The 16,260-nt window shown below is 49.9% G+C and overlaps 2 protein-coding genes across 3 annotated transcripts; both read left to right on the top strand.

Annotated features, from left to right (window-relative positions):
• Positions 1-2,094: 2,094 nt before the first annotated feature.
• On the top strand, positions 2,095-10,781 carry Dnaaf3 (dynein axonemal assembly factor 3). Of its 2 annotated transcripts, XM_021168124.2 has the most exons (12): positions 2,095-2,210; positions 2,313-2,401; positions 2,726-2,868; positions 3,700-3,793; positions 6,064-6,221; positions 6,551-6,733; positions 6,956-7,081; positions 7,185-7,307; positions 7,660-7,777; positions 9,635-9,746; positions 9,878-9,952; positions 10,031-10,781. In XM_021168124.2, exons 2-12 carry the CDS (start codon positions 2,317-2,319, stop codon positions 10,236-10,238), a joined length of 1,425 nt encoding a protein of 474 aa, XP_021023783.1. In that variant the 5' UTR covers positions 2,095-2,210; positions 2,313-2,316; the 3' UTR covers positions 10,239-10,781. The 2 variants fall into 2 exon arrangements, with proteins under 2 accessions (XP_021023783.1, XP_021023784.1); XM_021168125.2 differs by lacking the exon at positions 2,726-2,868.
• Positions 10,782-10,986: 205 nt separating this feature from the next.
• On the top strand, positions 10,987-15,603 carry Tnni3 (troponin I3, cardiac type). Its single transcript, XM_021167945.2, has 9 exons — positions 10,987-11,138; positions 11,394-11,530; positions 11,756-11,768; positions 11,936-12,022; positions 12,458-12,499; positions 12,802-12,933; positions 13,369-13,458; positions 14,321-14,497; positions 15,457-15,603. Exons 2-9 carry the CDS (start codon positions 11,520-11,522, stop codon positions 15,538-15,540), a joined length of 636 nt encoding a protein of 211 aa, XP_021023604.1. The 5' UTR covers positions 10,987-11,138; positions 11,394-11,519; the 3' UTR covers positions 15,541-15,603.
• Positions 15,604-16,260: the final 657 nt, after the last annotated feature.

The following is a 16,260-nucleotide window of genomic DNA, read 5'->3' as shown; positions in this document are numbered from 1 at the left end:
GGAGCAGAGATTCACAGATTTGAGGGCAGCCTAACAAGAATGATGAACACCAGACATCCCTCTGTGGCATCTGCATTTTCATGGCCACAAGCACCGCACATGGGTGTGCGCATACATGCATATTGTACAAAACACACAGAAAGGAGTGGGGTGTTCTGCTTCATCGTGAGTCTGGAATTATATGATAAGTTACGCTATACATTTCTCTCTTTTTTGCCTGTATGTCTGTATGTCTGTATGTATGTCTGTCCTCAGCATGTATACTGTGTACCACCTACATGTATGTCCTCAGAGGCCAGAAGAGAGCATCAGATTTCCTGGAATTGGCATTATATACCGATGGTTAAAAGCTGACTGACATGTGGGTGTTGGGATCTGAATCAGGTCCACTGGAAGCGCAGCCAGTGCTCTTGATTGCTGAGCCAGCTCTCCAGCCCTCTCTCTGCGTATAATGATGCTTGAACTATTAAACCTACTTCTATCCCGTGACCCCCACCCCACATGATTGAATTATAGTCACGTACTATCACACGTGGATTGATGTGGTGCTGGGATGGAACACAGTGTTTCAGTCATGCCAGTCCTGAAGGTATCATTTCTGTAGAATTGTCTCGATTAGTTTTTGTCTTTCATTCCAGTAAGTTCTTCTGTTGCTTAACATGATCTGAGAGACCACTGCTAGGTATCTTCCCAGGAGGAAGATTTTTAAATTTGTATTTGAAAATTTTAATCTTTGTGTGTAAGTGTGTGTGTATGTGTTACTCCAAGTGTTTGTGGGTGCCAAAAGAGGTGAGAAGAGGGCATGAGAGCCCCTGGAGCTGAAAGTACAGGCAGTTATGATCCTCCCGATGTGGTGCTGAGAACTGAACTCTCCTGTTCTCTAGGAGAGCAGAAAGTACCTTTATTTTTTATTTTATTTTATTGTTTTGTTTTTGGTTTGGTTTTTCGAGACAGGGTTTCTCTGTGTAGCCCTGGCAGTCTTGGAAGTCACTCTGTAGACCAGGCTGGCCTTGAACTCAGAAATCCGCTTGCCTCTGCCTCCAGACAGAAACCTTTAACTGCTGAGCCTCTCTCCAGCTCCAGGAGGGAGGAGTTTTTATTATTATTATTATTATTATTATTATTATTATTATTATTATTTGATTGTTTTGTTTTATTTTATTTTATTTATTTATTTATTTATTTATTTATTTGCTTTTATACAGTGCGGTAGCCTTTGCTGGGCTGGAATAATATATGTAGGGCAGATTGGTCTTGAACCACTGATCTTCCTACTTCAGAATGTTGTTGGTATTACAGGTCTGTGCCATGGTGCCTGCTAAAGATGTATTATTGAGTAATGACTGTGAGTAATAGCCTGATCATATATTCTAGAAAAATCTACTGAGCAAGGTCCTGTTTTTCACCTGGTGAGGCCTGTATTCAGACAGAGCCCAGGTGTGAAAGAAACAAAAACAGAAGAACAAAACAGAGATCTGAAGACATGTCTGGACTTCCTGCTATAATTTGGATTCACAGAGATTTCATTAGAATCCAGGAGTGGTGGCTCACAATCTTTAAACCAAGCCCAGGAGGGCTGCTGCGAGTTCGGAGTAACTCGAATAAAGAAGGACTCTGACTCAAAAAGAAGAGGAGGAGGGAAAAGAAGAAGGGGGGAGGAGAGGAGGAGGGGAGGTGGGGAGGGGGAGAAGAAGGAAGAGGAGGAGGAAAGAAAAAGAAAGAAAGAAAGAAAGAAAGAAAGAAAGAAAGAAAGAAAGAAAGAGAAAGGAAGGAGAGAAAGTGAGAGCGAGCGAGTGAGCGAGAGAGAGAGAGAGAGAGAGAGAGAGAGAGAGAGAGAGACAAAGAGAAAAACAGGAAAAACATTTCGTTCAGTTCTGATATAATTAGAAGCAGCAAAGTAGATCCTTTCCTAGAAATTTGGACGGATCCAGAAAGCAGGCACCCTACTCTGGTCAGCCTGTCGTTATGACAACCGCGTCCGGTGTCCAGTTTCAGACCACACCGCAGCCATCTCCCGGAGCTTCTATTGGTCAAAAGTTCATAGTGAGCGGCACCTTTTCACGTTAATTGGTCAGTTGATAGCAATAGTGCAAAACCACCTGCTCCCATTGGGTGATGACTCGGAGTGGGCGAAGCCTCTGGGAGACTGTTGTGGTGGCTTCCAGGAGCTCAGCACAGGACCCTACCTACGGATATTTTGAAGAATAAAGGTGAGGGGATTAACGTGGAGGCGAAGGGGCAAGAAGCGGGGCAGCGAGAAAGGGAGGGATGAGATGGACAAATGTGGAATTCCCCGGACTCCTGTCCCACAGAGCGATGACCACACCTGCGGGCTCAGGCACCGGTTATGGTACTGTGTCCTGGTGGGGTCTGTCCCCGGCGCTGGACCTACAGGCAGAAAGTGAGTCTACCCTAAGACCATACACGGTTTTAGACAGAGATGTCTTTCCTACTACAACTGTAGACTGTGCTCACAGCCCACAAGCACTTGTGTCCGTGGTAGGGGATGCTGATGGGATGTGTATGCCAACGTTCCCTAAATTAACTGGCTTGGGAAGAGGGGTACCCCCAGAATCTCTTTTGATAATACTGCGTGCTATAAGGCAAAGGTATCGCTGTTTTTTGGAATCCAGGCTCGGGGTATCAAGCCTGTTGGTTTCTTAACTTCTAAAGTTAGCTAGCTGCAGGAGAGACGACCAGTCCCTGCCCGCTATCGTCTTGCCAGGTCCTCCTGTAGACCCAGATTCACAGTCGAAAACAGAGCGCAAGGTCCCAGAACTGGATGCCCTGCTGTTAGGTTCTGTGGATGGTAGACACGTGCTAAGGACGCTGGCCAGGGCAGCGCTCTGGCCTCTCAGGAGTTTCAATGTGAGTTGGGATTCTGGGATCTTGGTTGGAGCGGAATGAACGGCAGATTCCTGAGCCTTGGAGAGAAGAGAGGATTGCAATGGAAATTTCCAGGTCCTAGAGCTTAGGCTGTGGATCTGAAGAGACCCATGTCCTAGGGAAGTAAGGTCCTGGGGCTTGAGGCCCCTGGGCTTCAGTAAGAGCGAGAGCCCAAGAATCCGGTCTCCAGCCCCGCAGTGGTGGCGCACACACGCCTTTAATCCCAGCACTTGGGAGGCAGAGGCAGTTGGATTTCTGAGTTCAAGGCCAGCCTGGTCTCCAGAGTGAGTTCCAGGACAGCCAGGGCTACACAGAGAAACCCTGCCTCAAAAACAAACAAACAAACAAACAAACAAACAAACAAACCCCAAACCAAACCAAAACAAAAAATCAGGTCTGCAGGAGTGGTGTGAGGGATGATCTGGAATCTAGACGTATGGCTTAAGAGAGGGACCTAGCAAGCTGGATCTAGTGGTTGAAGCCTGTAATCATAGTTGCTCCGGAGGCTGAGGCAGGAGAAGCATCGTAAGTTCAAGGCCATCCTGGCAACAGAGAGTTCAAGGGCGGCCTAGTGAGACTATGCCTCACAATAGAAAGGAAAACAGGGGTGGGGTGGGGGTAGGGGTGGGGGTGGGGTGTGGGTGTAATGGGGGTGTGGGTGTAACGGTGCTGGAAATGGAGTTCAGTGGTGGAGTGCTGCTCTAACTTTTACAAGGTCCCTGGTTGGGTTCCATCTCCATACAGGGGTGTTGGGGAAGGCTGGCGTTCTGGGCTCCTAGGTCTGCAGAATTGTCTTGTCTGTCACTCCTGCAGTTTTATGTGCTGGAGAATAATCTGGAAGCGGTGGCCCGACACATGCTGATCTTCAGTCTAGCCCTAGAGGAACCTGAGAAGATGGGGCTCCAAGGTCGGTTGCTTAAGACTCTAGCATTCAGCCAGGGAGGTGGGTATGTCCATAATCCCAGCACTTGGAAGGCAGAGCCAGGTGGATCTCTGAGTTCAAGGCCAACCTGGTCTACAAAGCAAGTTCCAGGACAGCCAGAGTTACACAGAGAAACCCTGTCTCAAAAGGAATGAATGAATGAATGAATGAATGAATGAAACAAAAAACTCTAGCATTCAAATTCAAAGCTCCCACCCCCAAAGACACTGGCCTTCCAATGGTGTGATTTAAAGCTTTGGAGATGGGATGGGCCTGGTAGTGCACACCTTTAACCCCAGCACTCCAGAGACAGAGGCAGGTGGATCTCAAAGAGTTCAAGGCCAGCCTGGTCTACATAGTGAGTTTCAGGCCAACCAGGGATCATAGTGAAACCCTGTCTCAAAAATACAAAATAAATAAACCTTTGAAAACAGCTCAGCTAGTAGAACGCTAGTGTGCACAAAGCCCCGGGTAGGGTGGCACAAGGTCACAGCTCTAGGGAGGTGGCTGAGAGGTTCAGAAATTCAGGTTGTCCTTAGCTACACAGAGTTTTAGGTTTTGTGGGGTGTATAACATGCCATTTCAAAAAACAAACAAATGGAATCTGTGGAGATGGCTCAGCTGGTAAAGGTGCCTTCGATCAAGCTTGATGATCTGGACTTAATCTCTGGGACTATAAGAGAACTGTCCCCTGAAAGTCATCACCTGATACCCACACATGTGTTATAATAGGAACACACACAATAAATAAAATGTAAAAGGGAGAGAGAGAGAGAGAGAGAGAGAGAGAGATATCTTCACTTTTTATTTCCTATGTCATCCTTTGCAAAATGCAGACTCCACTAATGTGGCCTTAATATATATTTATTTAGTGAGTGCATGTGCGAGCCACGGATTACAAGTGGAGGTCAGAGGACAACTCACGTGAGTTGGTTCCCTCCTTCTACCGTATGAGTCTCAAGGACAGATCTTTAGGCTTGGCAGCAGGCATCCTTACCCACAGAGCCATCTTGCCATCCCCCACCAATAGGACTCCATGTGAGGATTCTATAGAAAAATGTGTAGTGTTTGGTTTATAACACCAGCTCAGTTCTCTCCTTCCACCACTTGTATTCATTCCAAAGTTCAAACTCAGTTCATCATCAAACTTGGTTGCAGGTACCTTTAACCCTTGCCCTCTGGCCCCCAGGTCCCATAACTCAGTACAGCTTAGTACATCTGAATAAAATTTTTAGGGGTGAGAGGCACTGGGGAGTTAAGACAGAGATATATTGTTGTAGATCAGGCTGGCTTGGACTTTTGGGAGTCCTCCTGTCTTAGGCTCCACAATGGGAGATTATAGACACAGGTTGCTCTAAGCAATGGTGTTATTTTTATTGTTAGTATAGTTGGCCATTGCCACTTGTAGCTCAGGGCATTGAGAATATATTGTTCTTAAACAACTCGAACTTAGTTTATCTATAGCTCTCTTCTGTAAGATTTGTAAGATTCTAACAAATACACACACACCACACCACACACACCACACACACACACACACCACACACACACACACACACACCACACACACACACACACACACACACACACANCACACACACACACACACACACACACACACACACACACACACACAACACAAATAGCTCATTTGGTAGAATGAGCCCAGTACAAGGAAGTCCCTTTGGTTTCATCCTTTTTGTTTGTTTGTTTTTGAGACAGGGTTCTCTGTATATCCCTCACTGTCCTGGAACTTCTTCTGTAGACCAGGCTGGCCTCAAATTCAGTGATCTGCCTGCCTCTGCCTTCCAAGAGCTGGGATTAAAGGTATGCGCCACCACCACCCAGTGGGTTTCATCCTTAATACCAAATGAAAAAGACAAAAATAAAAAAATGGTGTTACAATATTAAATTATTTCATCTTTGTTGTGGAGTTTGGGGTGTTTTGATTTGGTTTTGTTTTGCTTTCAGATAGTTTTATTGTATTCCAGGGGCTATGTCACCCTTTTCTGACCTCTGAAAAATCTTGCCCATGGTGAACAGATGTACACTCAGGCACACACACACACACCGAATAGAAAGTTTAATTTATTAAAAGTATATTTTAAAGATGAGACTTGAGAATATGTGTCAGCTTGCTTTGCTTTTGGGAAGTCCCAGCTTCAATCAGCAGTGCTGGGTGGTGGCTGCAGTTCCTGGATTGGTGCAGTTTATTAAGTCTCCCTCCCTCCCTGTTTCATCCTTCCCTCCTCCAGAGCGGAGTGAGACCTTCCTGGAGCTGTGGGGGAACGCGCTGCTGCGACCCTCGGTAGCTGCCTTCCTGCGTGCTCAGGCTAGCCACCTGGCTAATCTGGTCCTGGAGCCTGATCGCCTGGAGGAGCAGCTACCCTGGCTTAGCCTTCGGCTGCTCAAGGTGCCACAGCTGCCCACCTTTGTTGGGGGGGAAGTGGAATTTGCTTGAAATTTGGGTGGCTGCAGGAAGAATGGAAATGAGCAGTTCAGAGGAATTGAGGGGTTGGAGCAGGCTGGCGTGTGTGTGTGTGTGTGTGTGTGTGTGTGTGTGTGTGTGTGTCCCCGTCCCAATTCCACCTCTGTAACTCCCACTACTGTGGCCTAGGGTTAGGGGAGACTTTGCTCTCTGTGCCTCATTTTTTCCACCCCCATAATCACTACCACCTAATGGGATGGAGGGGGAACCCTCATTGCGTCTCTGTCGCTCCCCATGTTTTCCTGACTGTGCAGTTCCGCGAGCGGGATGCCCTGGAGGCCGTGTTCCGTTTCTGGTCTGGTGGGGAGAAGGGACCCGAAGTCTTTCCCATGAGTCGCCTTTGGGACTCGAGGTTGCGCCACTACCTGGGTTCCCGTTATGATGCCCGGCGTGGTGTTGCCGACTGGGACCTACGCATGAAGCTGCATGATCGAGGGGTGAGGAAGCTTTGGAGCAGGTGGCCAGCATCTGAGTCCAGAGAGAAGGAAGAGGGCTGAGACTTCGCCCCCATATATGAGGAAGGAGGGCTGGGATCTAGACTCCTACCTAGGTCTGAGGAAGGAGGTCTGGACCCTGGAGTTTGAAGTTGGAGGAATTCCTATAGGTTGGGGTTCCTATACCAGATTAATCAGGACCTTCTTTCCTATCCTCTACTCCAGGCCCAAGTTATCCATATCCAGGAATTCCGACGCTGGCGGGACACAGGTGTTGCCTTTGAACTCAGAGACTTGAGTGCTTACCAGGTGCCCAACAGGACTCTGGCGTCGGGTCGCCTCCTGAGCCACGTGCGTGTCTACCGCAGGCCTGGACTGCGTGTTTTAGGTATCTACCAGTAAAGGTCCCCAATTTGGACCTCACTTGCGATCTCATACCTTTGGTTTTTTCCAGCGTGGGGAACGCGTGGCTGCACGCGGATACTGGGGGGACATCGCCACGGGGCCCTTTATGGCTTTTGGCATCGAGGCGGACGACCAAAGCCTCTTACGGACGAGCAACGGACAACCAGTCAAGGTGTGGGCCCGGTGGGGCTAGGGTTAGGGCCAGCAGACAAGTTCCTGTTCTCGGCCTTCCAAGCCTGCCTTTTCCGCCTAGTAGCGCCAACGCTTTTTTGAGCTCCACCCCTTATTTTGGTCCAGTGTCTCCATCCAAGTAACAGGCTCTGTCCCCAACTTCTTGGTCCCTATCTTGGAGAGCTATGATCCAGTTCTCTTACTAAGTACTAAATCCAGCCCTGGAAAAGTAACAAGGAATTCTAGTTTGGGGCTGGCTGTCACCTGTACACATTAAGCCCCGCCCCTACCCACCCCTATTGTTCAGAGCCTAACCTCGGCACCTCCCACTTCCCCCCACCCCCTCCCGGCAGACTGCGAGCGAGATCACGCAGCACAATGTCACAGAGCTGTTCCAAGAAGTAGCCGCCTGGAGGGGCCCGAGAGCCATTCAGGGAAATGTGGAGGAGACAGAGTCGCCCGAGCCAGATGGTAGGTAGTCAGCAGCTGCAAACTTCAGATAGTCACTGTTTTTTCCCCAAGCTTTGATGGAGCTGGTTTGGAATACCTGGACAGTAGATCTCTCGTTGATGTTCGTTCTCTTTTTCTCTCTTGTCCTCCTTTTCCCAAACCCTGACCCCCACCAATAGGAGTCTCAGCCCTCTCTAGAGTTCTAACTGGGAACCCTTTACATTCCTCCCTACACACTTTCCCTATATGGATTCTGGCTGTCCTTCTTTCTATTCCAGTCCTTAACTCATCTCTCCCTAGGTGCCTTCATTCAAGGGACCATTCACTTTCTTTCCTGTCTGTAAAATGGGTCTCTGCCTCATGGGCCCACCTCCCCAGATTTGCAGCAATCCAGTTCAGCCAAAGGACTAAAAAAAAAGGAAGGCTTCTAGAAAGACATGGAAGGTCGAAAAGATAGCTCAGCAAGGAGATGTGCTTGCCGTCAGGGCCTTGTAGCTCAAGTTCTATCCCTGGAATCCAAGTAATGGTGGACAGAGAGAGATGCCTCAGTAAAGGTTGTCACCTGACCTTCACACACATACCGAGGCACACACCATCACCTAAATAAATAAATAAATAAAATAACTTTAAAGAAAAGGCTAAGAAAGCTGGGTGTGGACAGTGAATGCCTGTCACTCAGAAGGCTGAGGCAGGAGGAAATGCCTGGTTTGGGTCACAATTTCAGATATCTTCAGCTACAAGGTAAGAGCCTGACTCAAAACAAAAGTAGAAGATAAGGAGTGTTGTCCCTTCTTAGAATTGGGAGCAAAACACCCATGGAAGGAGTTACAGAGACAAAGTTTGGAACTGAGACGAAAGGATGGACCATCCAGACACTGCCCCACCTGGCAGTCCATCCCATAATCAGCCACCAAACGCAGACACTATTACATACGCCAGCAAGATTTTGCTGAAGGGACCCTGATATAGCTGTCTCGTGTGAGGCTAAGCCAGTGCCTGGCAAACACAGAAGTGGATGCTCACAGTCAGCTATTGGATGGAATACAAGGCCCCCAATGGAGGAGCTAGAGAAAAATACCCAAGCAGCTGAAGGGATCTGCAACCCTATAGGTGGAACAACAATATGAACTAATCAGTACCCCCAGAGCTCGTGTCTCTAGCTGCATTTTTAGCAGAAGATGACCTAGTTGGCCATCATTGGGAAAAGAGGCCCCTTGGTCTTGCAAACTTTATATGCCCCAGTACAGGGGAAACACTAGGGCTAAGAAGTGGGAGTGGGTGGATAGAGGAATTGTGGGGAGAGGGTATAGGGGACTTCCGGGATAGCATTTGAAATGTAAATGAAGTAAATACCTAATAAAAAGTGGAGGAAAAAAAAGAAGATAAGGAGTGTTAACTCCAATATTCTTTGCGACTTGTGTGCACATCTCTTTGACTCTCAAGATTTATATTCATAGCCAGGCTGTGGTGGTGCACGCCTTTAATCCCAGCACCTGGGAGGCAAAGGCAGAGAGGCAGGCGGATTTCTGAGTTCAAGGCCATCCTGGTCTACAGAGTGAGTTCCAGGACAGCCAAGGCTACACAGAGAAACCCTGTCTCTCTCTCTCTCTCTCTCTCTCTCTCTCTCTCTGTGTGTGTGTGTGTGTGTGTGTGTGTGTGTGTGTGTGAGCGAGCGTGTGAGCTCCCACGCAAGCACACATGTAGGTGCCTTCGGAAGCCACAAGAGGACACCATATCTCCAGAAACTAGAGTTAAAGGTGGTTATAAACTTGGGTTCTGGGTGCAAACTCAGGGTCTCTGAAAGAGTATCAAGCCCGCCTAGCAACTGAGCCAGCTCTTCAGCCCTAGAGCTGACCTTTTTCTTCCCTTCTCTTTCAGTGCCTGCTCAAGAACCCTTCACTATCCACTTTCTGCCTCTCGATTCTTCGCAGACTCTCCACCACAAGACTTGCTACCAGGGCCGGTTCCAGCTCCTCTATGTGTCCTGTGGGTAAGAGACCTAGGATTGGGCCCCAGTTTTCTCGTTGTCAGAATTCGGAACTTAAGCTTTGCAGTCTCCATCCTGCTCTGGACCTTCGTCTCCACCTGTGTATCTCAGCTCCTAGTCCTTTCTCTCCTTAGGATGGTCCATCTTCTCAGCCCTGAGCTCGGGGCTTGCGTGGCCCCCGGAGGGAACCTGGTTGTGGAATTAGCTCGGTGAGCCAGAGGAGTGGGATGGGAAGGTCACAGCTGGGCCAAAAGCCAGGTCTCCTCACACACAGTTTCCCAAAATAGGTTCTTGGTGGACCTGCGGCCCAAGGAGTTGAAGGCGTTCTCTGACCGCGTTGTGGAGATAGCGCGGGTGGCTGGGTTCGCCCCTCACACTGCAACCAAACCCTCGGAGACTTTTGCGAGGTTCTACAAGTTAGGGGACTCCACTCCAGGTGGCGGAGACTCAGCTGTGGAATCATCTGGACCCGCGCCCCTCTCCCAGAATCGATAAGCCTGCCCTAGGTTGACCAGGCCCCCTCTCTAGAGGCGATGAGCCCACCCCAGGCTGAGCTAGTCCTGCCTGTAGAAGCAATCAGCCTTCCCCAAGGCGACCTGACCTCCCCTCCAGAAGTGATAAGCCCACTCCAGGAAGCTATGGCAACGTCCTCGGTGAATGCACCTCCAAAACATGTAACATGAACCCCAGGGACCACGTAGCCCCCCTTTAACTGCTGAAGCAGGCCCAGGGATTGACATCACCAGCTCAGCCCACCGCTGCATGCTGTTTTACTCTGCATTCCTTCTCAACCCGGTTCAGTGATATGACTAGAATTTCAAATTCCTTTCCTGGAACTCTCAGTTGTACTATTTGGGGGGCGGGGTGGGGGATGGGTCCTAGACTGTTATCTGAGACTTATCCTGACAAGGATCGAAGGCTGAAGGGACAACCCTGGGCTCCAGCTCCTCTCGTTTGTCTTGGGCCTTTCTTGGCATGCTGCTTTTGGGAAGGACAAGGGCATAGCCTTCCTTGAATGTGATTCAAATAAAAAGCGCAGGATCACCTCTGTGTGTCCTGTCCTCAGTTGGTCTCCAGTGCCAAGAAGGGGGCGGGAGCAGCAGGGATGGGTCCCGATTGTGGGTTTGCAAGTGGACTTGGCTGAATTTCACAGGAGTGAAGGACGAGATCCTTCAAACCAAACATGCCAGGGGCACTGAAACCGACAGAGACGTGGGGGAGAGAAAGGACATACTAGCTGTCACAAAGACTACAGTTCAGTGAGGGACCTGGGTGTGAGGACAGAAGGCCGGCCTGGATTTCTGGGTATGAACATGGGAAGCTGAAGTCTGGACAAAGACTACAGTTCAGTGAGGGACCTGGGTGTGAGGACAGAAGGCCGGCCTGCATTTCTGGGTATGAACATGGGAAGCTGAAGTCTGGACTCTTGGATTTGAGAGAAGAGGGACCTTGCTCCGGGTTTTCCTAAGTCTGAGGGAGGAGGGAGCTTGGGCGCTAGAGTCAGAGGAGGAGGGGGTGTAGATCCTGGGCACCTTGGTTGACCCAACTGGAGCTTTGCACACGGCTCCCCCTCACACCCTGTTATCGCTCATCCTGGGCAGGGGAGGAGACAGCAGTATATTTAGTCTTTGTCCTCGCCCCTTATCTCAGTGTCCTCAGTGAGGCTTGAGCAGCCCAGAGGGAACCCAACCTCTAGAGAGCTCCAAGGTCACCAGGGACACCCTTCCAGGACCCTCCAGGAATCTCCGATCCTGTTCTCTGCCTCTGGAGATCATCATGGCTGACGAGTATGTGAATCTTGGTATCCTTGGGGTGGAGACCCCAAAGAACAGGCAGAGGTGTGGTCGGTCTTGAGGGTGCAACCAGGTTGGATACTTGTCCTGAGAGAGTAGGAGGCAAGGGTGGTTGGATTTCAGTAGAAATGAGGTAAGAATTTGGGAATCAGACTCCTGGGGTTCAAGAGTCAGGGGGACCACCATCAGTGATTTCCTCTTCACGGTTTCTCTCTCCAGGAGCAGCGATGCGGTGAGCTGTGAGCTAAGAAGTGGGGTAGGGAACCCTCGGTCCAGAGTGGGTGCTGCACGGAGAGGACTGGGGACCAGTGGGCAGGGGAACCTGCCGCTAGAGGTGAGGGATCCGGGAAGGGCTGGATGGGAGGGTTTGGGTAGTGATGTAGCCTGCTTCAATTCCAGGCTGGGGAACCGCAGCCAGCGCCTGCTCCTGTCCGACGCCGCTCCTCTGCCAACTACCGAGCCTATGCCACCGAGCCACACGCCAAGGTGGGGTCCAAGAGGATGGGCTTCTAGGTTCAAGAATCCTCTGAGACCTAAAAAGGGGCAGGACCAAGGCCTTGGAAAGGGGTGGTAGGGTGGTAGCACTTTGGTGATGGGCAGAGCCCTATGGGTGGGGCAGAATTTCAGAAAGGTTCAGGTTGGGCTTGGTGACAGCGGCCTGTTGTGGGGAACTTGCCTACAGCAAGGTTTAGGCGTGAGCATAGTGGTTAGCAGTGCACAGATAGGCAGTGCGTAGCTCTAGTCGGAGACAAAGATTGGTAGATGGGACCGAGGGGTGTGGCTTCCAGTGGACTCCGCGTTCTGGTTGAAGAATGTGTGACCCGAATGGGTATGCACTTGAGTGGGTGGTGATGCCTTGCAGTTCCACCCAGTGTCCACTTTGGGACCTCACACTGACCTTTCTCCATATCACCTTGGCAGAAAAAGTCTAAGATCTCCGCTTCCAGAAAACTTCAGTTGAAGGTGATGATGAGGTCGGAGTGGGTGGGCTTTGGTGGGCGGAGCTTTGGGGGAGTGGTTTCGTTTCCGGAATGTGTCAGTCCCCGCCCCCCCACCCTGTCCACACACCCCACACACACCCACCCCCCCACACACCCACACCCACCCCCCCACACACACACGTGCGCGCGGGCAGAAACGAGGTAGGTTTTGAATAAAAGACACAAACTTGGATGTTCGGATATTCTGTCTCTCTGGAGGATGGAGGGAAATTTGTTATTCTTATACTTTTTGGGATTCTGTTGTCTGCTCCAACCATTCCGCAGACTCTGATGCTACAGATTGCGAAGCAGGAGATGGAACGAGAGGCAGAGGAGCGACGTGGAGAGAAGGGGCGCGTTCTGAGGACTCGTTGCCAGCCTTTGGAGTTGGATGGACTGGGCTTTGAAGAGCTTCAGGTACCAGTTTACAAAGCAAGGATTCCGGATGAGCCTGGGACCCGAGGTCCCTCATCTCTGGCCTGGCATCCCTTGGGTATCAGGAGCATAAGCACCATCTCCAGTTCTGCTCAGGATCTGCAATCCTTATGCCAAGCAAAATGTTCAGCCCTACAGCTTCAAAACCCAGTGTATTTCTCCAGCCTCTATCTGCCAGGTCTCAGAATTCTTGGCTCCCGGCCATATTTCTTTAAGTTCCCTGGAGTGCAGATTCCGGTGTCAGCTTCCTTTCACCCCCTCCTTCCTCAGACTCAGGAGTCCAGACCCCAGCACTCCTCTCTCAAACTCAGGAGTCCAGAGCCTAGGCCTCCTTCCTCAGACCCAGAGGTCTCCTCTCTCAGATCAGGGAACCCAATCTCCAGCCTCCCTCTCAGCATCCACGCGTTCCTTCATCAGGACTTATGCCGACAGCTTCATGCTCGGGTGGACAAAGTGGATGAAGAGAGATATGATGTGGAAGCAAAAGTCACCAAGAACATCACTGAGGTGGGGAGCCTGGGGAAGCCTGGGCACCTTCACATTAGACCAAGATCTCCAGCTGTAGCTTTGGGCTGAGGGCTCTGGACGCTTGTGCTTGAGATAACTCTAAGCAGAAAGCAGGCAGTGGCACAGGTACCTCACGGCAAAGGAAGCTGTCTCTGCAGAGTAGAGCCTGGGTGGCACAAACAGGCCTGTAGAAACTGAGCATTGAGTTGAGCTCTGGAACAGGGAATAATGATCTGCACAGCATGGGCTCAAGTTGTGTTAGATGCTGTCTTAGTCAGGGTTTCTATTCCTGCACAAACATCATGACCAAGAAGCAAATTGGGGAGGAAAGGGTTTATTCAGCTTACACTTCCATACTGTTGTTCATCACCAAGGAAGTCAGGACTGGAACTCAAGCAGGTCAGGAAGCAGGAACTGATGCAGAGGCCATGGAGGGATGTTCTTTATTGGCTTGCCTCCCCTGGCTTGCTCAGCCTGCTCTCTTGGTAGAACCAAGACTACCAGCCCAGAGATGATACTACCCACAAGGGGCCTTTCCCCCTTGATCACTATTTGAGAAAATGCCTTACAGCTGGATCTCATGGAGGCATTTCCTCAACTGAAACTCCTCTCTCTGTCATAACTCCAGCTGTGTCAAGTTGACACAAAACTAGCCAGTACAGACGCTTTGAGGGATGCTGCTAGGAGCATCAGGAAGAACATGGAGGTGCAGGCTGGAGGTTTTAATCTGGGGCCAGAGCTGGAAGAGAGGAGGAAGATTAGATACAGAGAGCAAGATAGGGACAAGGGAGAATTGTTTGTTGGAAGGAAGGAAGGAAGCAGAGGGAAGATGGGGTACCACACCCCATATGGTCCTCCCCAGATTGCAGATCTGACCCAGAAGATCTATGACCTCCGAGGCAAGTTTAAGCGGCCCACCCTCCGAAGAGTGAGGATCTCTGCAGATGCCATGATGCAGGCGCTGCTGGGGACCCGGGCCAAGGAATCCTTGGACCTGAGGGCCCACCTCAAGCAGGTGAAGAAGGAGGACATTGAGAAGGTGAGTGTGGGCTAGGGTGAGAAGGAAGATGCTGGGGAAGGCCTGAGTGGCCATAAGGTCCAGAGAGAGAGAGAGAGAGAGAGAGAGAGAGAGAGAGAGAGAGCAGATGCACTTGGGGTCTAGTGAGAAGCTACTGATAAAGAGAATTCTAAGAGCACTGACTGCTCTTCCAAAGGTCCTGAGTTCAAATCCCAGCAACTACATGGTGGCTCACAGTCATCCGTAGTGATATCTGACGCCCTCTTCTGGTGTGTCTGAGGACAGCTACAGTGTACTTAACATATAATAAATCTTTGGGCTGTTGTGAGCGGAGTTGGAGGGAGCAGGGCCAGAGTGAGCAGAGATCCTGAGTTCAATTCCCAGCAACCACATGATGGCTCTCAACCATCTGTACAACTACAGTGTACTCATATACATAAAATAAATAAATAAATAAATAAATCTTTAAAAAAAAGAGAATTCAAGAAGTCAGAAGGGAAGATAGTGCATTAGGGAGAGAGGAAGTAGCGAGGGGCAGGAAGTGCAACAGGACTGGGGGGGCATGAGGGACAGGAAGTGCATGGGGGAGACAGGAAGTGCATGGGGGAGACAGGAAGTGCATGGGGGAATCAGGGATGCATGGGGAAGACAAGAAGTACATGGGGGAAACTAGATGTACATGGGGGACAGAAGTGCATAGGGAGATAGGAAGTACATGGGCGACACAAGAAGTACACGGGGGAAGACTAGATGTATATGGGGAGACAGGAGGTGCATGAGTGTGACTGGAGGTACAAGGGGAGATGGGAAATGATTACAGGAAGTTTGCCGGGTTGACTGAAGAGACAGGAAGTGCTCTAGAATCATATTCTTAGACAGGCTTCCAGCACAGAATGGTCTAGCAAGCTAGAAGGTAGATAGAGGATATTCAGGAGATAGAGACCAGAAAGGGCCCTTAACCTCTGACTTTCCACTTGCAGGAAAACCGGGAGGTGGGAGACTGGCGCAAGAATATCGATGCACTGAGTGGCATGGAAGGCCGCAAGAAAAAGTTTGAGGGCTGAGCCATGGCTCCCACACTGTGCTCTGAAGGACATCCCTGCAGAATAAACCTCTCCAAACCAGAAGGAACTGTGTGTCTGCTACCCTGGGGGCACTTGAGAAGGGTGAGGGTAAATGGGGTGGAGTCACAGGCAAGTTTCTAACATGGGTTTCTCACATGGGCTAGTCTCTTCTACAGAGGGCATAGAACGTGCCAAACTCAAGGAAAGACGTGGCTCTGGGGTTAAGAGAACTGGCTAGTTTTCCTAGAGGATCCAGGTTTGATTCCCAATATCCACATAGCAGTTCAAAATATCTGTAACTCAGTGCCAAGAGATTCTATGTCCTCTTCTGGCCACTGCTCAGACAAGCAATTGTGATAAACATACATATCACAATTCTTTATTAAAAATAAATTTTTTAGAGCACCAAGAAAAGAAAAATAGAAACATGGCTATATTCACAGTGAGGCAGACAGATGACAGAGATCCTGTAAGAGACAGAAATAGGAAAGCAAGCCGGGTTTCATCCCAGCACTCGGGAGGAAGAGGCCTCTGGATCTCTGTGAGTTTGAGGCTAGGCTGGTCTACATACTGGATTCCAGGATGGCCATAGTGAGATCCTGTCTCAAAAAACCCCAAACCAAACTCAAACCAAAACCAACCAACTAACCAACCAACCACCCAACCAGAGAGAGAGAGAGAGAGAGAGAGAGAGAGAGAGAGAGAGAGAGATATGACACA

This window comes from Mus caroli, chromosome 7 (genome assembly GCF_900094665.2).
Source record: "Mus caroli chromosome 7, CAROLI_EIJ_v1.1, whole genome shotgun sequence".
NCBI lineage: Eukaryota > Metazoa > Chordata > Mammalia > Rodentia > Muridae > Mus > Mus caroli.
This window is presented reverse-complemented; position numbering and strand designations above follow the sequence as displayed.